Below are 21732 nucleotides of genomic sequence, written 5' to 3'. Positions count from 1 at the left end.
TGCTAACATGAATTATGATGATGTGGCCTTTTAATGTGTTGTTTTTTTTCTATTTGATGAATTTTTTTTTTCTATTATGTATTTATTTTTTGTTTTACCTTTTTTTTTTAATTGAGATTAAGAATCTGTTCTTGATTTCAGCACAATTGTACAAGTTATTGCAGTTTATGCAGAGCCCTCTTTTGGTCAATCATGGTATTACAAACACAAATATGTTCTTATTTTGGAATTGTTCTGCTTACTTATAAAAGGAATCTCTCTATGACCTCTATCATAAAGGTACAGTAAACACAGAGATATTAACAAGGAAGTGACTAGTTATGTTTCCACCAAGAGGAGAGGAACGGGACCTTTGCTGTAATTCCTCTTTAATAATGTCAAAAGCAGTTATTTACAGTATGATTCACATCTTGTGACATTTAGTTACACCAAAAATGAGTTTGTCTAGACCGCATGTGATAATATAAATGGTGTCAGTACTTTTTTTGGGCGTATGTGTTGGAAAAAATAAGTGCAATAGGTCAAAGGTTTGGATAAACAGTCATCAGCAGACATTACCCTTACAGCGTCTCATAAAACAAGTTTTTTTTTTTTTTTTTTTATCATTTCCTGACTTCAATGCCATTCTCCCTCCAGTGTGCATCATCTTAGAGGCACACAAGTGGAACAACCTTGTTCTGTCTGCAATGGCTCCCTAGACTGCAAGTGTAGTGCTTCCATGTGTAGTAATAGTTTTGGACAGCAGCCATTAGAAAGAAGCAAAGAGAGCATACACTTAATGTTTGGGAGCTCCACTTTATTATAAGAGCTTCTCTAATGGGACAATCTGAAAGTAATATACAGGAATAAAAGACATTCTCACACAAGGTTTTACAGAATAAAAAAAGAAAGATTGCACTGAACATCTGCACACTGATACAAATATAAGTATGTGTAATTTAACTTAAAAAAACAAAACAATACCCTGAACTACACACTGCTACATTTGACTTTGGAAATAACTTCCCCACACGACACCTGTGGTTTTACTCTCTTAATTTTACAATCCTTCGCACTGGCTTCTGTTGATCTTTGGTGATTATTTTTAAGACTTTGGCACACAGTGGCTGAACACTGCCAACTGTTCATCCTCATTGCTCAAACAAAAATAGAAATTAGGAATTATGTAGTTGCAGGATAATAAAAAAGTAGGATTATTCTGCAAGGCCTGGCTGAAGACAAAAGTTACACTTCCACCAATAATCACTGAGTTATAATACAAAACCTGGTACTAACACCGAAAATAAGAAATGAATTTAAGTTTTAACGGCAAATGCTGTGAGTCAAGGAAGTGAAAAGTACATTTGGAAAGACAGTAGTCAAGAAAACAATCAAACCCCAGTAAAGAATAACTACTGATTGTCAACTTTTACCTGAAAACACAGATACTGATGATTTAGAATGACATTTCAGATAAACTAATAATTTAAATATAAGTGAAGACTTGTAATGGAACATTCCATGCTATCTGTGCTACATTGGCTGCTTAAATATTCTTTGGACACAGAGTGAAAGGAGTCTCCATCCACATCCTTGGATCAGTAAATATTTATGTGGTCCTGCATTTACCACATAACTCTGTGGTAGTTTAGCTTAAAAGGAAATAAAGGGAACATCAACTGGTGTTGTGACTGCAGTTGAAGATTTTTACAACAAATCCAAACAAGCGCACGTTTATTTAAACTGTACCAAACAGCATAGGTTACGTAACCCATAACCCACCCCCATCCTCAGCCCCATGGGTTTATTAAATAGATAATATCAGGACTCCTGATGCACCAAACGCTGTTGCCAGGGTTCAAATAAGAAGTCATGAACAAGCCCAGGAACCCGAGCACCTCCCATCGGTCCAAAGCAAGCGAGCTGAGGAGTACTTTTAGCCTCCAGCTGTTGTTGCAGGTGGAAATAGTTGTGGAGTTAAAAATGCAGTCTTTATCCCTCCTGCGGTCCAGACAATTTAAAGCCCGGTCCCAGCAGTGGTTATTGTGACACAGACATGCAGCTTATAAGGACAACATCTCTGAGGCAGAGAGAAGAGGAAGAGGGTTGCAGCACTATTTCCTGCTCAGCAGTCAGAGCGATGAAGGATGTTTTCCACTCCCTTTTAAACCTGCACAAGGTCTGGAGACTCTGGTATGGTGTCTGCAACACAGATAAATTAATGTTAATGGAAACATAAAACTAAGTCCTGCAGAATATCACCAATGAAAAACATTTACAGCTTCAGATTTGTAAACTATGCATGTGTTGGTAAACACATGCATAAAAAACAATATTATGTAGTCCAGACTTTCCACAGCAAAAAAAGCACAAATTTCACACATTAAGACATATTGGAAGCTGGGTTTTTTTTTTCCCAAAAAAGGAGAACACAGAGGCTTTGGGTTGGAGTTGCAACATCGAGAAAACAGGGAAGTGGTGCTATATGAATTTCATTAAACTGAAAGTTAATTTTGTGCAGTTTAACCATCCAAACAACTTTAAAAAGACAAATATAGAGAAGCCTTGAGCTGTTTTCACCACTACACAGTAAACACCATATAAGGTCACTTAAGGAAATGTGCTACTATACAAAAAACAAATGTATAGTTATAGAAAGATGTCATTCAATTGATTACCAAATAAATCACCAGTAAAACTTGATTTTGTTACTAAATTAATCTTAATAAGTTAGATGTACCTGATATACTGTGTAACATCTAATACTTTCTGTGTTTGAAATCGCATACTAACGTACTACTCATACCAAGTCTGATGTCAAAGTTGGTATTGCGTTCACATTAGATCATACGGAAAGATTGAGTACGCGAGGAATACCCAGATGTATACCATATCGGGACCTTTTTGAAGTATGCACGGTGGGTACACTAGTCATACTCAACCACCCCATGATGCGTTGTGAGCGGAACAAAAAAAAAAAATCACCCAGGTCAAACATCCTGTTTTCTTTTCTTCCATTACTTTTTAACGCTTTTGTAAATAGGGCTCTAGTTTTCAAAGTCAATGTCACCTTTATTGTCAAATTCACTACATGTACAAGACTAATCTCTGCCCCAAACATTTACATACACAAAAACACAACAATGTAGAATATATAAACGATAAGGACAGGACAACAGTAATGCAAGTATTTACAATATTTACAGTGAGAGTGCAGATATGAATATGAAATTAAATGTTTTTCTATAGTTAGTGTGCAGAGGGGGGGAGGGGGGAGAGGGAGCAGTGCACGAAAGGTTTTTTTTTTTTTTTTTTTTTTAAGTTAACCAGAAGTTTTGTCAGGGTTTTCCAAAAATCTCCAAAATGTCGGCATGAAAAGTGTTTCTGCGAGTTTTATAAATCAAATGAGCACATGTTGATATTCTACTTGGTCACTTTCTCATTCAAAATGTTTTCAGAACTTTCAAAGGTGGAGAATCAATGGAGATATTTAGCCTTAGTGTGCTTCAGGTTTTTGTCGTTGTAGGTTCAAACAGCATCTTGGGAAACTTGAAAGTATACTTCAGTGGGAACGCTCATCATCATAATCATCCTAAACACATTTTTAGTACACAATAGACAGTATACTAATATATACTAGTTTGTAGTGCATAGCATGGAGTATGCCATTTCAAACACAGCAAATGTGTTGTGAGGAAACAAGGCCTTGCACGTTAGTATGCCAGGAACGTCTCCACAGGAGCCCCAGAAATTAGAAGAAAAACTCACAAGTTTGAAACACTAGTCTTTAACTAACTAATGGCTCTGTATTATTTCAGGCTGAGTCAGAGGATGCGCTGAAAGGCCCACTTGTCATTATCGAGAGCGTTGATGGATGGTGAAGAATGACTGAGTTTGAGAAGTGAAACAGTCCAAAGATGATTTTGTGAGAGAGTAGTTTTGTTTGTATGAGAAGAGTAATTGAACACAATTTGCAGATTTGTGGTCTAGTTATGGTACTCCATCACTGGACGCATGTGTTGGCAAATATAGATATCTACAGTGTGGTTAACGTTTTTGGATTAGTGTATTTTAGGTATTCCTCATCATTGTCTTATTTAAAACATGCTCACTTTTCTATTTCCCCCCTAACCTTTGACTGGATCTGTAACAAAAAACACAGCAAACTAATGAAACAATTCAAATTTTAAAAATGGATCTCCATTCAGGTTGAAACTTATTTCAAAATAATGTAGTGAAATCATGTAAAAGCAGAAGGGCAGAAGTAGGCCAAAATATTGTCCAATCAGAAGAAATCAGCTACATTCAGGTCAAATTAAAGTTGTTTTGAAGGGTTTACCTTCGATTGGAAAGAACACGTCCCCTGTCGCAGGAGGAGAGAGTGGCGTGCCAGGCTCTGACAACAGGTGGCGACCCGTCTCAGATGACTGACGGGTCATGATTTGTGAAACGGTGCGGGTTTTGGATTGTGGTGATCCCCCAAGAAACACGGGGTTCTCATGTCCGAGAATATCACTGTGCACAAAAAAAAAGAGACGCATGTACAGAAAAGAGAAGTTTCCTGATTAGCAAGAAACTGACATTGTGACACAATAACCTGTTGCATAACTAGTACATTGTTCATCTCAGGAAATCCAGTTGATACCTGATGTGCTTGTTAAAAACCACACAGATAAATGCTTTAAGCAGTTTAATTAGTCTGTCTAATGTAAGCAATACACAGTTCCAACAACCTTAGAGCACAGGGAAGAAAGTAGTTGTGAAAAGCGTCATTCGTCAGGTTTCTGCAATGAATGAACTCTGACAGTAGAAGACAAATACACTCTGCCTAAGTAGGTGGACCACCTAAGAATGAATCAATAGCTGTTTCCATAACAATTTTTCACAAAATAAAAGTAGAATTGCGCTTTGAACGTGTTTCCATTGATGGTTGTTTTGGGCAGGAACCTTGTAACTTTTCGCTGCCTTTGTTGTTTGTTCCTTTGTTCTAATATGGCATTTGTATTTTTATCAAATATAAAGCTCTCTCTCCTCTTCTGTCCACACACATTGTTTTTTTTTTTCCATTACCAGTTTTTTTTGTGCTATTTACATTTTGCGCATTTCCAAGAGTAATGGAAATGCTAATGAGATCATATCATATGGTGATGACTTCACCATATGATAGAGCACCTTTTGTGCCAGACAGCATGGGGAACAGTTTCTACCTCCACATAGAGCAAACTGAATATAGACACCTCTTAGTACTTAGCATTTGACTTTGCACTTTGATGCAGTATTTTGAGTCTGTTAAGCTCCTCTGGGAACGATAAAGTAACCTGTTTTTATCTAATAACTTTGTGTGGCTGTGGCAACTAAAGCATGCTATAGTAACAACATAGTAAATCATAGTAATTATAGTAGTGTGTCTGACAGACTGTGGGAAAACGTACCTGTCCATCCTCACCAGCTCCTGTGCACCTGGGAGAGGGGAAACGGGAAATATGCTATTGTGAATGAATTGAACACAACGGATTGAGTGTGAATGTGCTTCCCCCTGTGTGAAATACAGTTAATACACCTCAGTCACAGGAAACATGTGTCAGAACAAACACTATGGGAACCCCGTTGTGACAGATTTATTTTAGACCATAACTGAGAGGCTGTAAATAAGTTAGTGTGTGTGTTAGGGATACATACGTCTGCTGGACCGAGTGTTTTGCCTCTGTTTGTAGACCAGCAGCAGAATAAAAGGCAGCGAGAGAAGAGCAAAAATGCAAGCTCCTATGGCCAGGACCACTGGCACGGTTCCTGGAGATGTAAGCATTACACTGAATTTAACAAACTGAATAATTGCACATCTATCGAGATGGAGTAAACTGAGACGTCATACCTTCAGTAACTGATTCATCCAGTATAGTGCAGTTTTGAGTTCCACTGGTACCTGAAGACGAGAAATAAAAACATTGATTTGATTTAAGTCATTGCCACAGTGAGCACTCGCATTCACACTCAGAGGTGAAAGTAATTGATTACAAGTATGTTACTAACGTTACTGTAATTGAGTTGCTTTTATGGGCACTTGAACTTTTCTGAGTATATTTTTCCATATCATTAATTTTACTGGAAAAGTAATGCAATGGTTTAAGTCCTACTTGGAGGAGCGAAGTTATTTTGGAAGCATTGGAAACTTTGAATCTATCCTGTGGGGTTCCTCAGGGCTCTGTTCTTGGACCCCTTCTGTTTAACCTTTATATGCTTCCTTTAGGACAAATTTTACTGAACTGTAAGGTTGATTATCAGAGCTATGCAGATGACATACAACTATATCTATCACTAAACTTAGACAACTATGGTCCCATAGAGGTGTTGTGTGACTGCTTAGAAAAAGTAAACTGCTGGATGAGTGAAAATTTCCTTCAACTAAATAATGACAAATGGAGGTGATTGTCTTTGGTAACAAGGAAAAGAGGACTGCTATCAGCGAGTATCTTGAGTCTCAATCTTTAAAAGCTAAAGACCAAGTCAAAAACCTTGGTGTTCTGATTGACTCAGATCTGACATTCAGAAGTCAGATCAAATCTATCACAAAAACAGCTTCTACCACCTAAAGAACATCTCCAGAGTGAAAGGTTTAATGACTCAAAAATGTCAGGAGAAACTGGTCCATGCTTTTATATCCAGCAGACTGGACTATTGTAATGGTCTTCTGACAGGAATCCCCCAAAGGATCATCAAACTGCTACAGTTGATTCAGAACGCTGCAGCTCGTGTCTTAACCAGAACAAAGAGGTCAGAACACATTAGTCCATTAAATTTTTAAATTTTTACACTGTACAATTTTTACATTGTACTTTCCCTGCATGCCCCTGTGTTCCCATACCTGTAAGCTGCTGGAACTGTGAATTTCTCTTGGAGATGAATAAAGTATCTATCTATCTATCTATCTATCATCTAGTCCAGTTTTAAAGTCTTTACACTGGCTCCCAGTCAGTCTCAGAATAGACTTTAAAGTTCTGCTGCTGGTGTATAAATCTGTGAATGGGTTTGATCCAGAATACATCAGTGAGATGTTAGTCAGGTATGAACCCAGCAGATCTCTCAGATCTATGGACACAGGTCAGATAGAGGAGCCCAGAGCTCACAGTAAACATGGTGATGCTGTGTTTAGTTGTTATGATTGAGAGGGATTTTTTTGGTCATGTTGATGTAATGTGTTTGTTGATTTTAAAATCAACATTTAAATCATTTAAATGTTTTGTTGCTGACTAATGTTATTATTGATTTTAAGCTGTTGTCTGTTGCACTTTTTGATCATGTAAAGCACATTGAGTTGCCTTGTGTATGAAATGCACCATACAAATAAATTGGCCTTGTCCTTAGATACATTTTAAAAGAAATAAAGTAAATCAATATATTTCTACACCCAACCCTTACTGATTAAATTATTATTATTTGCTTTATAATTATCAGAGGACATTGTGAAACTACAAACTACAATCAAATGCATCACATCATAGCGACCAACCAGATTAAACGTAATGCATGGTGCCAAAACAGCATTGAATGTGGTTATTTTCTCAGTTTTAGAGTTGGTAAATGTAGCTATACTCAGAGCACATATGTCAAACTCAATCCCCGGGGGCCAAATCTGGCCCTTTAGAGCATCCAATTTGGCCAGCAGTAGAAAGTAAACATTAATTATTGTTTAAATTACCAAATAATCCAGTTGTAGATATCTCAAATTCACCAATTTAATGAAACACTATGATATTTTTAGAGGTTTTTATTTTTCCTTTGTTTATATCACATGAATGCAGTCACTTTCAATTGCAAATTGTGGAAAGAACTCAACTTTTCTACAAGTCTTTTTTTCCACAAAATTCCTCTAAATTACACAAAAATTAATAAAAATCAAGAATTTTCAGAAATGAATTGAACTGATATTGAAAACTAGGGCCCCGCGACCCTGATAAACGGGAATAAGCGGGTATGAAGATGGATGGATGGATGGATGAAAACTAGGGCACAATTATGTTAAATTTTTTATTTTTTTCCCACCTAAAATCTGTGGCACACTAGAGGTCAAACTGCTCCGTATTTGGCTCCTGAACTAAAATTAGTTTGACACCCCTGAAAGAAAATATGAAAGCTTTAATGCAAAAAAGTAAGATAGACCTTTTAATTGTAGCTTACACATTGTTTTAAATTATATTTTCATTTTTTGTTTAATTAAGGTTTTCTTTTGTTATTTTATTTCCTCACTGGAGTTAAAAACAAATATTTACTGAAAATATTTAATCTGGAAAACACGGAATTTGGGGGAAAAAATAAAAAAATTGATACATAGGGTTCTATATGTTCCATATGAGCTTTTGTCATCATTCTAAAAAGATGGTGCTGCAGGGTTCTAAAATATCAAAGTCATTTTAATGACATAAAGTCTTCACTGTGGCTTTGATATTCAGTCTGACCTGTGATATTCGTTGAGGACAGAAGTGTTTTCAGAGACAAAGTCATTTACAACAAACAGGTTTGTGGAAATCCAAAGTGGAAGATGGAAGTTTATGTGGGAAGTAATGACAGCATTGAGAACAAGATCGACTCTTTGATAGAGTCCATCTCTCAGTACAGAGATGACTGTGAGGCTGAGGAGGAGAACCAGTCTGTATTGTCTGAGAAGTTAAAGAACCTGGGGGAGGAGAACCGGAGGCTGATGGAGGAGAACAAAGAACTCATTTCTTTAAAGGCAGCTTTACACCAGGTCAACGGTGAAGTGGAGCGCCTGAAGAGTGAATGCTGTGAATTCGACACCATGAAAATGGAGACGACCACTGAGCTGGAGAGTATAGACGAGGTCTTGGTAGCCCTAAATAAGGTGTACCAGAAGATGGCCGAACTGTGTCTGCAGGAGAGCAACCATAAAGACACTGTGGCTCAGATGAAAGCAGAATGGGAGGCGGTGAAGAAGACTCTGACCACGTCCCATGAGAGCGCGCTGAGCCACGTCTGCTCACAGGTACAGGCTCTACAAAAAGATGTGGAGCTCCATGAGAGGAACTCTGCTGAGGCTACCAAACAGCTCCAGGAAAAGGATGCTATCATCCACGCCATGGAGACCAAGTATGGAGATCTGCAGAAGCGATATCACACTCTGAACATGACCCAGGAGAACCAGCAATGGCAAATTGATCTGCTGGTGATGGGGAATGCTGAACTGAAGGAGATCGCCCTCATGACGGACAAACAGAAGGCCAAGAAAAAGAAGGAGCAGGACAAAGCAAAGAAGAAGAACAGGAAGGAGGATGGAAAACTAGGTTTCCTGAGAAAGTTCTTGAGCTTTTTTCCTTGCTGCAAAGTGTGAGAAAAAATGGATCCTTCAAAGTGTGGAAGGTTCCATCTCTCAGTTTAATTTCATTTTCCTGGAATTCAATGTGATTTACATGATTTAAAAAGAATAAAAATGATTATAATAATAATAATGCATTGGATTTTATATTGTGCTTTTTTCACAGACAGTCAAAGGGCTTTACATTGATGTGAATTATTCTTTCACTCCACACACAGTGGTGGTAAGCTATTAGCGTAGCCACAGCTGCCCTGGGGCTGATTGACAGATGTGAGGCTGCCATAGTGAACCATCGGTCCCTCCGACTACCACCAACACACAGACTACATTCATACTTGGCAATGTGGGTAAAGTGCCTTGCCCAAGGACACAATGACTTGGCTAGAGGAAGTATATATATATATATATATATATATATATATATATATATATACACACATATATATATACACACATATACATACTTTGTAATTGTAGCTTACACATTATTTTACAGTACATTTTTATTTTTGACATACATTTGTTTCATTATAGTTTAATTTTTTATTCATATTTATTTTTGATTACAAAATTACAGAATGTTGAAAACAGAATTTGGACAAAAACAAAATGTATTTTATAGGGCCCTATATGGTCCTTCCTATCCTCTTACTTTATCCCACTGTTCCACATGAGCTTTCATGGCTTTCATCTAGAACAGGTGTCTCAAGTAGGGATGGGCGATATTGACAAAAAAAATTATCCCGATAATTTGTGGTATTTATCATGACAACATTAAAAACTATAAATAAAAAAAACTTAGTGTAAACAGGTTCATTACAAATCCAAATAAATGTGAATACATCAACACTAGACACATTTAAAAAGGCTACAATAACTGCTGACTCACAGAGTTCATGAGCTGATATTTTATGGAATATATTTGTGCATGTGGATCACTCTATTAGTGTTATTGTGTGTAATTCATGTTTTTCCTCATTTGAAATAAAATTATTTTCTAAAAAAAAAAAAAGAGATAAAGTCATGGTTGATAAATAACTCTCTGATTTCCTAAAATTAAACCAGATCAGGCTGATGATTTAATCATTCAGCATATTTAGGTGTAATAATCTCAATAGTTACATTAGTCTAATGGGATCAGCTTTGTCTGTGAACATGTGAAATATAATTAAAAAATATTGCGTTTTACAAATTGGGATGAATTAATAGTGACATTATTATTTCTGCTAACATTAGTTTTTATCCTTTCATACAAGTGTTAAATCTGACCATAAACAAATCGATGGCTCTCTGTGGCTTTATGACAGTAAGACGTGTTCTTTTACTTGGTCTATTCCATATATGGAGTGGTTAGCTTTAGCTCTTAGCCTAGTCGGTGTGTCGATGTGTTAGCTTAGCATAGTTAGCTTTAGTTGAGTTTACAGTTCATAATCGTTGCTACAGGTTTATCTCTGTCCCAGTGTTTGTGAAACTTTGGGTGGATCTGACGGAGGAACTTCAATTGGTTCCCTTTGTTGGATGATTATCTGGTTTTAATCAAGTGGCGGTCCATGATGTATCGCAGCATGGCAGCTTCAGGTAGCTGAGATGAGCACCGCACACACCCAGACAGCGGAGTGTGCGGGGGGCGGTGGCGGTACACACCGTGCAGAGCTCCCGTAAACAACGTTCCGCTCCAGACAATAATAAGTTGACAACATACAGGGGCAGTTTTGGCCCGTGGAACATGGTTTCTTTGGGGCATTCTTAGCAAAATTGAGGGACAAATGGCCCGTGGCCCTCGCTAATTTCCGACATGAGAATTTATCATTTATATCGTGGGATGATATATTCTTACCGGTGAGAATGTTTTTGACAATAAATCATAAACGATAAAATATCGCACATTCCTAGTCTCAAAGCCCGGGGGCCAAATCTGGCCCTTCAGAGCATCCAATTTGGCCCGCAGGAGAAAATGAAAATGACAGAAAACATTATTTATTGTGTACAATACCAAATAATCCAGTTATAGATATCTCAAATTCACCAATTTGATGAAACTCTACAATATTTTTAGGGGCTTTTATTTTTCCTTTGTTTATATCACATGAATGCATTTTTAATTGCAAATTGTGGAAAGAACTCAACTTTTCCACCAGTCTTGTAATTTTTTCACAAACAATTGCACAAATCCCTCTAAATTACACAAAAATATCATGAATTTTCTTAAGTGAATTGAACCGATATTGAAAACTAGGGCGAAATGATGTTACTTGTACTTGGGTACAATTTCAATCAAGCAACTTCTACTTCAGGAGGATATATCAGTACTCTTAAGTGTTGGAATGTGAGATATTAAAGTAGCTATTAATAATTTACTTACGTGATGTAACTTTAAGAATAATGTGGCTGTGAGACTTTTGCACAACTGATGTTTTGTTGTGGTCTTTGAGCGTGTCGAGAACCAAACAGCAGTAACGGCCTTGATCCTTATGGGTCAAATTCTCCAGGATCATCCACAGGTTGTGCTCCCCGTGTCCAAACTGCAGTCCTGGTGGCAAAGTGCGGTGTCCTCCGCTGTGTGTGATGTCACGTGGGCCCATGTGTCCACTGCAGTGTTGGTCAGGGCTGGGCTGGAAAAGCCAGGCGTGCTTCAGATCATCAGTGGGGTGAGCAGGTTTGCCTCTCTGAGCACACTCCAGTTTGACTGTCCCTCCCTCTGGGCAGGTGTAGGACAGGTGAGTGGCTGATAAACTCAGCGTGGAGTGTGAATGGGACATCTCGCCTTTGAAATAAGAAAGGAGAAATTTAAAACGGGATGTAAGAACATTTCAATTTCTTGAGACAATTATAAAAACATTCTTATTTACTTTGTATTTATTTATGACTCTTTTTTTTTAGTATGGATGTGGCATTAAAGGTGCAGTCTGCAACTCTTATAAAAGTGACTTTTTGTCATATTAGCTAAAGCTGTCACTATGTAAGGACAGCTTTACATCAAACTAGTAGTTTGTGTGAAAAAAACAGACCGAGTCCCTCCTGCTGCTCTTGGCAGATTGCCAGAATGCACCACGACTGAGCAAAAAGAACCAATCAGAGCCAGGATTGTGTTTGATGGGCTGTCTGACAGCTGTTGCTCACAGTTCCCGCCCCTTTCCTGGGGCTGGAGCACCGTCTTTTTTACACTGTATGGTCTGGAGGAGTGGAACATGGAATTAGCAACTTTTCTGCTTGAAAGATAATTACTGCTACTTGATTGACATTATGTTTGATTTGTAATTGTTACAGTAGAACTCTGTAGTGTATGTGCTGTTCATGTGCGTGCAGCTGCCTCCGTGTGGGCTGCTGTAAGTGACACTCTGTTGCTGCTGCTGAGGTGTGTGTACATTGAGAGAGAGAGCGCTGCAGTAATATGTTTTTAACAGAGCATGTTATATTACTGTGATGTTGCTGTCGGAAAAACGTTAGCATGTTAGCGCCTCTGAGGGAGGAACTTTGGAAAGTTTGGAGGCAGGGCAAGAGGGAGGGGAGAGAGGGATTTGAGAGTTGCGGACTGCACCTTTAACCTGTTGAACAGTACTCATGCTACTAAGGCCTATTGTTCATGTTATCTCATGAAATGAATGAAGATGCAACTGCGTGTGGTTTCAACGATCTGAGGTGGATTAGCAAGATTTTCAATGATTAAGATGAGCTGCATTTTGATCAACTCTGTCACTGCCCCTACATGAGTAAAATTAAGTTTCATGGCCTTTAATTTAGAAAAAAGACTAAAATGCAAAAGGCAATAATGGCAAACACAAGCATTTTTGTCTCATCATTACCAAAGTCCAACTGTCTGATCAACAAGTGTTTTGGGGTTGTTGTTTTTTCTATGCTTGGGTCTTTATTTTAAGAGTACAGCAGAGCTACTAAGTGGAAACCCATAAGAAACTCCAAACGGATACAGAAAAAAGTATTAAATCCCAGTAGAAAGTAACAGAAATACAAGACAAGGTTTTAACTTCTTTAAGGCCTAATAAACGTGCCAATCTGCTGCGGTAGAAGCCTCTCCTGCCACACCACAGTCGTTGCTTGTTCTTGTTACTCAATGAACAGACTATGGTTCTGATTTTGTTGTTAGAAATATTTTCGATCTCAAAGGTTATTTTATTTAGTCTGGTTTAACCAAACAAACCGCTGTGAGCTGTAGAAAGCCCATAGAGACCTCAACCACATCCTTCTCTCTGTAGAGAACAGCAGGTTGTAAGTTTGAGTACAAAACTGTTTATCCCTCATTAATACTAATAAAAAATTACTGATGGACAGTGGGAATTAATTCTGAAATTTTACTATTGTTATCAATTCAATTATATTTTACAGATTGTATCCATATTTAAAGGTAAATAAATACACACCACCATAGTTCCCTTATAATAGGAATTTTGATCAATTCCTACTTTTTTGGACCAGATTCTGTTTATACACACAGCTGTAATGTACATTATGACCATCGAGCACTCCCCACTGATGGGCTCCCACTGCAACAAATCAACAATTCCTCACACTCAGTTGTGTGAAGTTACCCCAAAATTAATGCTATGCAGTGACAACACAAACTAGGGCACCTGTATAATCCTTGAATAATCCTGACAGCACAAATAGCAGTGTAGTCAAATTGGTTGTAGTGTTACCAGAAAGAAGACAAGCGTAATACCACCTGACTTGGCACTAGAATGAAAAAGAAGTCTGATTCTAAATTGTAATGCAGTTTGGATGCTGCACTGAGAAGTTTCAGGGTGGTGGTGAAGTGATGGGTCAGCGCCAGCCATCTCAAAATTTCATTCTTCTGAGATATGACTCATGATGAAAACCTGGGGTCTTGTTATTTTCTGCTTTTGTTTGCACTGCGAGGCACTTTGTTTCAAATTTCCTCTCTGGGGATCAATGAAGGTCTATTCTATTCTCTTTATGTGTGAATTGAATCGTATTAACGTGTCACCTCTGTCCACTTTACAACACGTAATAATGTCAGAGAAACCATGCATGACTATGTATAACTAAATAAAAGATTTTTTATGATTATTGATAATTCAAAGATATAGTGTAGGCCACATAGATCGATAATCCAGTGGATGGATGCATAGAAGTGTTTTCACTTTATTCTAAAGGCTTAAACATACTCTGGCGGACATCTGTGTAGTAGTTTCCAGTAAACTCTGTAGTCCTTGTGCTCCTGGGGCGTGTTTTAAAGGTGTCTGTACTTTAGTAGCTCGTCTGCCAGTCTCTCCTCTAAGCTAATCTTCATCTCTCCTGCTCCGTTTCACCAGGTGTGTGGAATGCATGTCGGTATTTACATTTAATGCAGGTCAATACATGCCGTCAGGGTTGGGGTCCATTATAATTGTAAGCACGTAAGCAATAATTAATTACAATTATGACGTAATTGTAATTGTAATTTTTTTAATCTGTTGCTGTTGTAATCATAATAAAGTTGTAATTAAATAAGTGAGTTTGTGGTTGTAATTGCCATAAAAATTATGTAAAAATTGTCAATTATAACTTAACGCAAAACTGGGAAATCATGTTACATTTTTACACATATTTAGTTAACAGTTATTAAAATATGTTTCATATCAAGCTTTCCCACATTTTACCATTTTAATAAATTGAAAAATTTAAATCTAGGGGTATACAGACAGAAAAAAGCCTCGGACACCTACACCAAAAATATTAAAACCTATATTTTCATTGATTAGGAGGCCTAACAAGGTAACCAATAAATAAGAAATAAATTAGATGATAGATATTTGTTTTTAGTGTATTTTACAGATGAATTAGTACCTGTTACAAGAGATGCTAACAGAAGCAAGAGGGAGGTTAACTTTTATTAGGTTATTTATTTCAGGCTCAGTAATTGTGATTAATTGTAATTGAACTTTAGTAATTGACAACGTAAATTACTATTGTAATTGACTTTCTGAGGATAAAGAAATAATTGTAATCGGAAAAAATTCTGTTCACTAATCGTAACTGAAAACTGAAGGCTGAAAACGTAATTGTAACTAAAAAATGTAATTGACCCCAACCTCTAGTTTGTTCCCAGTTTTCCCCACGATATCACCTCACCTCAGATTGACATTCATTTGGATCTTTATTATTCGGATCTTTGATTTATTGATCTGTGAGGCCAACACTGTCTTTATCTGAATAAAAATGATCATCCCCAGCAGCTTTAGATGAGTTACAAAGAAGTTCAGACAGAAGCCTGGTTGTTGCTATAGAGGAGAACTAACACAAAAGAGGAAGTAGATAAACTAATTTAAGGTAAATGTCAACAGGCTGAGCTCTTACTGTATGGGATCAGGGTAGGAAACACAGTAGATGAAGAACGAGCGACCTTTGCCGTGTGTGTGTGTGTTGTGCGTGCCAGATTTCCGAAAGCCTGCTGAACTCTGATTTGACTATTGTATGCTAGGAAAAGCAATAGGAAAGGCGGGGAGGGTCACTGAAGTGAAACTGTTCCTGTCTGTGTGGTGGGACAATAGAAGGGAAGGCCTTCTTCTCTTTTGTTTCAAGCCCACCCACTTCTTCCACCTTGGCTTTATTTCATTAGCTCAATCTGCACAGGTCAAGATGACAGTTCTTGTTTGTGTGTGTGTGTGTGTGTGTGTGTGTGTGTGTGTGTGTGTGTGTGTGTGTGTGTGTGTGTGTGTGTGTGTGTGTGTGTGTGTGTGTGTGTGTGTGTGTGTGTGTGTGTGTGTGTGTGTGTGTGTGTGTGTGTGTGTGTGTGTGTGTGTACACATTAACACATCAAGTATATCAGATTTCTGGTATATCTTACAGGCAAGACCAGACTTCTGAATAGTTTATTTCATTAGTCTCTACTTTTGTTCTTGTGCCAAACGGGTATCTGTACATGGTAACAGAGCCGTCGCTCTGTGCTTTACACTAACAGAACATCTTGGTTCTTGTACAGATCTACAACTGGAGGTCTGATCCCTTCCCTTCAGCATCTTGATAGCCCCAAAGGGCCCCCAAAAACAGCCTCTCCATTGTTTAAAAGCCTTGGATGACACCTGTTAGAATACTAGCATGACAGGTGAAACATATATTAATTCAAGCATCAGGTCTCAAGTGTGACAACCCTACTATGATAGTATAGAGATGCAGGCTCAGAATAAAAATACCAGTAAATCTACTATTCCTTCATTTGTACCTCTATGCATGCAGGGTTTCCTAACTTTAGATCCCGCCCTTTTTACAACATCTCTAATGCTAATGCTACTACAGGGTCTGTATGAAACCAACAGGATGCTTGTCCTGTGAAACACGACGACACCCTGAACGTGAGGCAGTTTCTGTCAGGTGCCACAAACAACACACCTTCACGCCACAGTAACAGGAAGTGTTGAAGCGTAGATTTCAGATGCACCCTAATCGTAACAGGAAGTGGTGAAAAGCTTTCAAGCTTAGCGATTCTGAACATTCGCTCTGAACAATTTGCTCTCTACGTTTATGAACAGCTATGAGTTCTTTAGATGTCAATCATTTCCACGATACTTCCTCTTATTCATCTTTAACTTCAATAAACAAGTTGGCATGAAAGAGCAGTTGTGCAACGTGAACCTTATCATACTTAAAACAACTATAGTTCCTTCATTTTGTCCCTTTTGAAACAGCCAAAAAAAACTGTTACACAACTCCTTGGCTTTGAGTTATTTGTGGGCTTTTTGTCCTTTAAGTGTCAGATTGTTACATTTTAGCTCTTATTGTTATGCCTTATTTATGTGCAATGGCTAAAAGGAGAATTTAAGTAAGATTCTCTCATTGCTAGCCTGTATCCTTGGGCTGTTTAGAGAACTAGCAGCACGAAGGCCACTAGTGGTGAATGTCATCACCATACACGACTCACGGAAAGAAAAACATTTAAGTAAAGCTGCAAATGCACCAAATTCCTTTAAATGCTGTCCGTTAGGAATGGGATCCACGCATGGGAAGAATCTTTCACATCATTTGCGAACCATTGGCCTTTGACAGTTTGTCGCTGCTTATTAACACTCAGGAGAAAAGATACAATTACTTTAGTCCTCTCACTTTTACGTAATAGAATGGAGCTGGTTATAGGATTGTTTCACTCTAATGTGTCAAAATGTGAAATCTCTAAAGAGCCATTAGCGGGCTAACTGGTTTAAGGATTCAGGGCCATCTCTCCCAGTGACCCTACAGCTGCCACCGAGTTGGAGTCGGAGGATCTTTGACATATTTAAATGTGTTGAACAATGTCTGGCAAGGACAGCCTGAACATCCTTACTTTAAATTATTTCAAACTACAAGATGCTCAGGCCTTGTACTGACATCTACAGTTAGTTTTATTTATCGTCATGATGTTGCATACAGTCTACCTTCACATTATATTCCATGTAAAGTATTACACAACTCTAGGAATTAGAGGTAAGCCTGAATATAACCAAAGTAATCACAAATGTCTATAAATAAAAACTTGTTTTATACTTGGGTGGATTTTTCAGCCTGCAGTTAAAATAAATGGAGCAAACCTAGGACTTAAACACTGACAACCGCGTTTGAAGTGACGCAGCCAACAGCTGCTTCTCGTCTTTCTTCAGGCGTCAGTTGTTTCAACTTCAGGCAATGCGACTCCTCAGGGATCAAAAACTGTTTTTTGAACGCAGCAGTAAAAAAAAAAAAAATGAGGCACTAACCAGAGCGGGTAAGACTATAGCAGCGGTTAGCTGGCAGTGGTGGAAAGTAACAAAGTACATTTAATTGAGAGTGTCTTTACTTGAGTAGTATTGTTTTTTGGGAGACTCATTACTTTCTTTAGATTCCCTCGTTACGACATACTTTTTTCTCTCTTTTTCTCTTGCTCAGGTTTTTTTCCTTCTTATGTTTCTGATACTATAAGTTTCTGTTGATCCTCATAATGGTTGTTCTAGTTCTACCATATCTTTAATGCATCACGCTCATCAATGCAAGAGCAAATCAGAAAGAGGTTGGTCACGGCAATAGATTTGGTGTTTGGACAATCGCTTTGGCAAACACTGACCCTGATAAAGACGAAGATGCTCTACCTGAGGATTCTTTGTCATATTTCAGGCCCACGCTTAAATCAAAAGCAATTTGAACCATAAAAACCACAATTTAATGCTGGCGATATAAAGTCTGGTTAGATAGACAAAAAGGGCACTGTAGATTTCTTTATTGTTTGTTGAAAAAATACCGCATGATGCTCGAATAAGTATTATTATAAAGATGATGATTGGATTTGTTTGTTTTTGTTTTTTCACAGTGCATATATACATATATTTCACATTTGTATTCGTTACAACAAGATCTCAATACTACGAAGCCCCTAAAAGTTCACGTAAAAGTTGCACTCGAGCATGTGATACTAGTGTTAAGTAAGCGAGCACATAAAGGTAATTGTTAAGCCTAAGGCTGAAATAAAGCATTACTAGATCCTCTAACATGATTAACTCTTTACAAGCAGAGCACGCAGCCTGATGACTGCCGTCTATAAGCGCACACGTAAAACATTTTACGTGCACGTTTAAAACTATTACGTGCTCCCTTAGAACTTTCACGTAAAGGTTCCACGTGCTTTACGTGAGCGCGTAATAAAAATATTCGTGTCCCTTTAGGGGCTCAGTACAATACTGGGATACAAAACAGGGATGTATAAAACCAAAATGAATAGACACTATAATAACAATAAAATTAGAATACAAATATACCAAGTTCTACACTTTTCATGGGAGACATTCAGATATTTTTAAGGTGTTGCCCTTCGGATGCTACATGCAGGTTGGATTTATTTATGTATTTATTTATCTGTTTTGTTTTTTTTTTGTCAAATAAAACAGTTGTATTGATGAATAAAGCGGAGTTATTAAACTTTATTAAACAAAAACCTAAATGTTATGGTAGATCATGAAACATCACACAATGTTATTCGGTTGTACTAGTTAGTACTATAAACATGTAACAGATTGTGCATTATTGTTTCCTTATTTGCAACAAAAATGATGAAAAATATGTTAGATATTTTTAATTACTTTATGTAAATACTTCAGTACTTTCACTTTAGTAATAATTGAACTGAGTCTACTAGTTTTTGACAGTATCTGTACTCTTACTCTAGTAATACAGGTGAGTACTGTTAGTCCAGCTCTGCTAGTTAAGCAAATAAAAGGTCTTGGTTCTGGAGGTGAAGATTGTTTCTCGCTAAGCAGCTGTAAGAAGAAATACATAAACATTGGTTTATAGTGAGCTTGTAGTTTACATCCCCACAGGAGGGAGTTTTAAAGCAGCTTCCCACCAGATGTTCCTTCAGCATCAAAACAAAGCAACAGCCAAGAGACGTCGCGAGCCGCTCAACGCACGTGCGTCACACACCAGCTGCGTCCGGGAAACGCAGCTTGATTAAATCAATATTAATACGGTTTAATTATATCAAATATTAAAAGTGCTTAGTTATTTCAAGGAGGAACCATGTGAGTATACGCGTTAACTTTAGACCTTAAAGCTTAATTCATGTGTGACAGCGAGACACTTTGAGTTACTTTTAGCATTCAAGGACATTTGTTTAACTTCTGTTTTAAAATATTCCTACATTTCTGAAGTGAAGGTGACACGCGATTCATAAAACTGCACCAAAATGCAGTTTTTTGCGTGTGTGTGTGTGTTTTTGTTTGCTTACCTCCTGTCAACGAGAGCAAAACGGAGAGAAAACATAGCACAGACGTCTCTGAGCCCCTCAGACAATCCCACTCCATCGCTGCGTTGAGAGGAAAAACAAAGGCAAAAAGTGTAGCAGCGGTGTGTGTGTGTGTGTGTGTTTGTGTGGTTCAGACTAGTCAGCGAGAGTAGCTGCAAACCTATTTACATTCAGAGAACACACACACACACAGAGAGAGGTGGGTGGGTCTCCTGTTAATCTCTCTGTAGTTTAAATTCAGCCTTTTGACTTTTACAGCTTCAAACCAACGTCATTAATGCATCCGAGAGGCTCCGCCCCCCACGGTCACACGCGCGCGCGGTCCGACTGTCACAGTTTTCTATCCACCTCTCACCTCCTTAAACACACACTGACATACTCACTAACTTTAATACACGTTCACACTTCCACTCACATCATGAATACAGACAGACTTTATGCTCAGTTTCCTTACGCAGTGGTTCCCAAACAGGGGTACGTGTACCCATAGGGGTACATGAGGCACATATGTGCAATATTGCAGTGGGCACTCGGAAAGATTTAAAAAATATCAGGAAATGTTCCTAGTTCCTTTTTGGGGCTATTTTTGGACAAAATCACCACAAACTAACACTACTATATGACTATTATGCAATAAAATATTGTATTTTCTTCTAATTTATTGAAAAAAGACCATTTTATGCAGTAGAGCCTAGTTTCCCAAAGTGGGGTACGGGTACCCCAGGGATAGGTGAATTGTCATGGCAGTACGGGAATGAAAATTAAAAACAATGACAACATTGGAAACTAAAATATTAAGAGAGCAGTTAATGCTATTTGCTAGGTTAATGCTAATGCTAGGTTAATGCTTGAGATGTCCCGATACAAGTTTTTCATTTCCGATATGATACCGATATTGAAGCCTTGCGTATCAGCCGATACCGATATTGATCCGATATCAACATTAATCATATATACATCCTTTTTTTCTCTCTCTCTCTCTTTTCTTTAATAAAATAATAATAATTACTTATTTTGTAGTGTGGAATGTTAGAAAAGGTTTGATCAAGTGATGTTACTCTGTATAAACATAGAACAATAGTCAGCAACAGTAGGTATGAGAAAAACTGACCCATTTAATATTAACTATTTGACACAATATCTACAGTATTCTACAATTCAATACAATAAATAAAAAATGAATTGGAAAAAAAGGAAAATCTGGAAATTTGAATCCGATATTTGTTTTCAGGCTAATATCAGACCGATATCAATATCGGGTCGGGACACCCAGAGTTTATGCTATTGCTAGGCTAATGCTAATGCTAATGCTAATGTTAGGTTAATGCTCGATTAAAGCTAATGCTGGGTCAATGTTAATGTTAGGCTAATGCTAATGTTAGACTAATTCTATTGCTATGTTAATGTTAACGCTATTGCTACGTTATTGCTAATGCTAGATAATGCTAATGCCAATGCTAAGCTAATGCAGTGCAACACAGGCCAGTAATCTTTTTTAGTTTTGTGTTCAGCTGGTGTATTTTTCTGGATTTTTTTATTTATTTAGAGTCATTTTGTGTATATTTGGACTGGAGTCATTTTGTGGCTTTACATTGAGGGCTGCATTGAATTATTCAAAGGGCCTCCAGGCTGCTAGTTAACCATGTCTGGTGTAGTTAGTATCTTTGTCTGTTTTCTGAGATCTCAGAAACATTGTAATGTTCAAGGTTCTCAGACGTAGTACTCCCAT

At 37.7% G+C, this 21732-nt stretch overlaps 2 protein-coding genes across 4 annotated transcripts in view; one reads left to right on the top strand and one right to left on the bottom strand.

Moving 5' to 3' along the window:
* The window catches only part of cdh23 (cadherin-related 23), a 255630-nt gene that overhangs the window by 211387 nt on the left and 22511 nt on the right, over positions 1-21732 (top strand). The gene's annotated exons all lie outside the window — the stretch shown is intronic.
* Positions 583-20279, bottom strand: vsir (V-set immunoregulatory receptor). Its single transcript, XM_028468279.1, has 7 exons — positions 19986-20279; positions 11670-12071; positions 5852-5902; positions 5659-5769; positions 5412-5439; positions 4319-4494; positions 583-2181 (listed from the first exon to the last, which is right to left on the bottom strand). The coding sequence occupies exons 1-7, from the start codon at positions 20059-20061 to the stop codon at positions 2144-2146; spliced, it is 882 nt and encodes a 293-aa protein (XP_028324080.1). The 5' UTR covers positions 20062-20279; the 3' UTR covers positions 583-2143.

This window comes from Gouania willdenowi, chromosome 15 (genome assembly GCF_900634775.1).
Source record: "Gouania willdenowi chromosome 15, fGouWil2.1, whole genome shotgun sequence".
Taxonomy (NCBI): Eukaryota; Metazoa; Chordata; class Actinopteri; order Blenniiformes; family Gobiesocidae; genus Gouania; species Gouania willdenowi.
The sequence above is the reverse complement of the archived record's forward strand: the minus strand, read 5'-3'. Positions and strand labels throughout refer to the sequence as shown.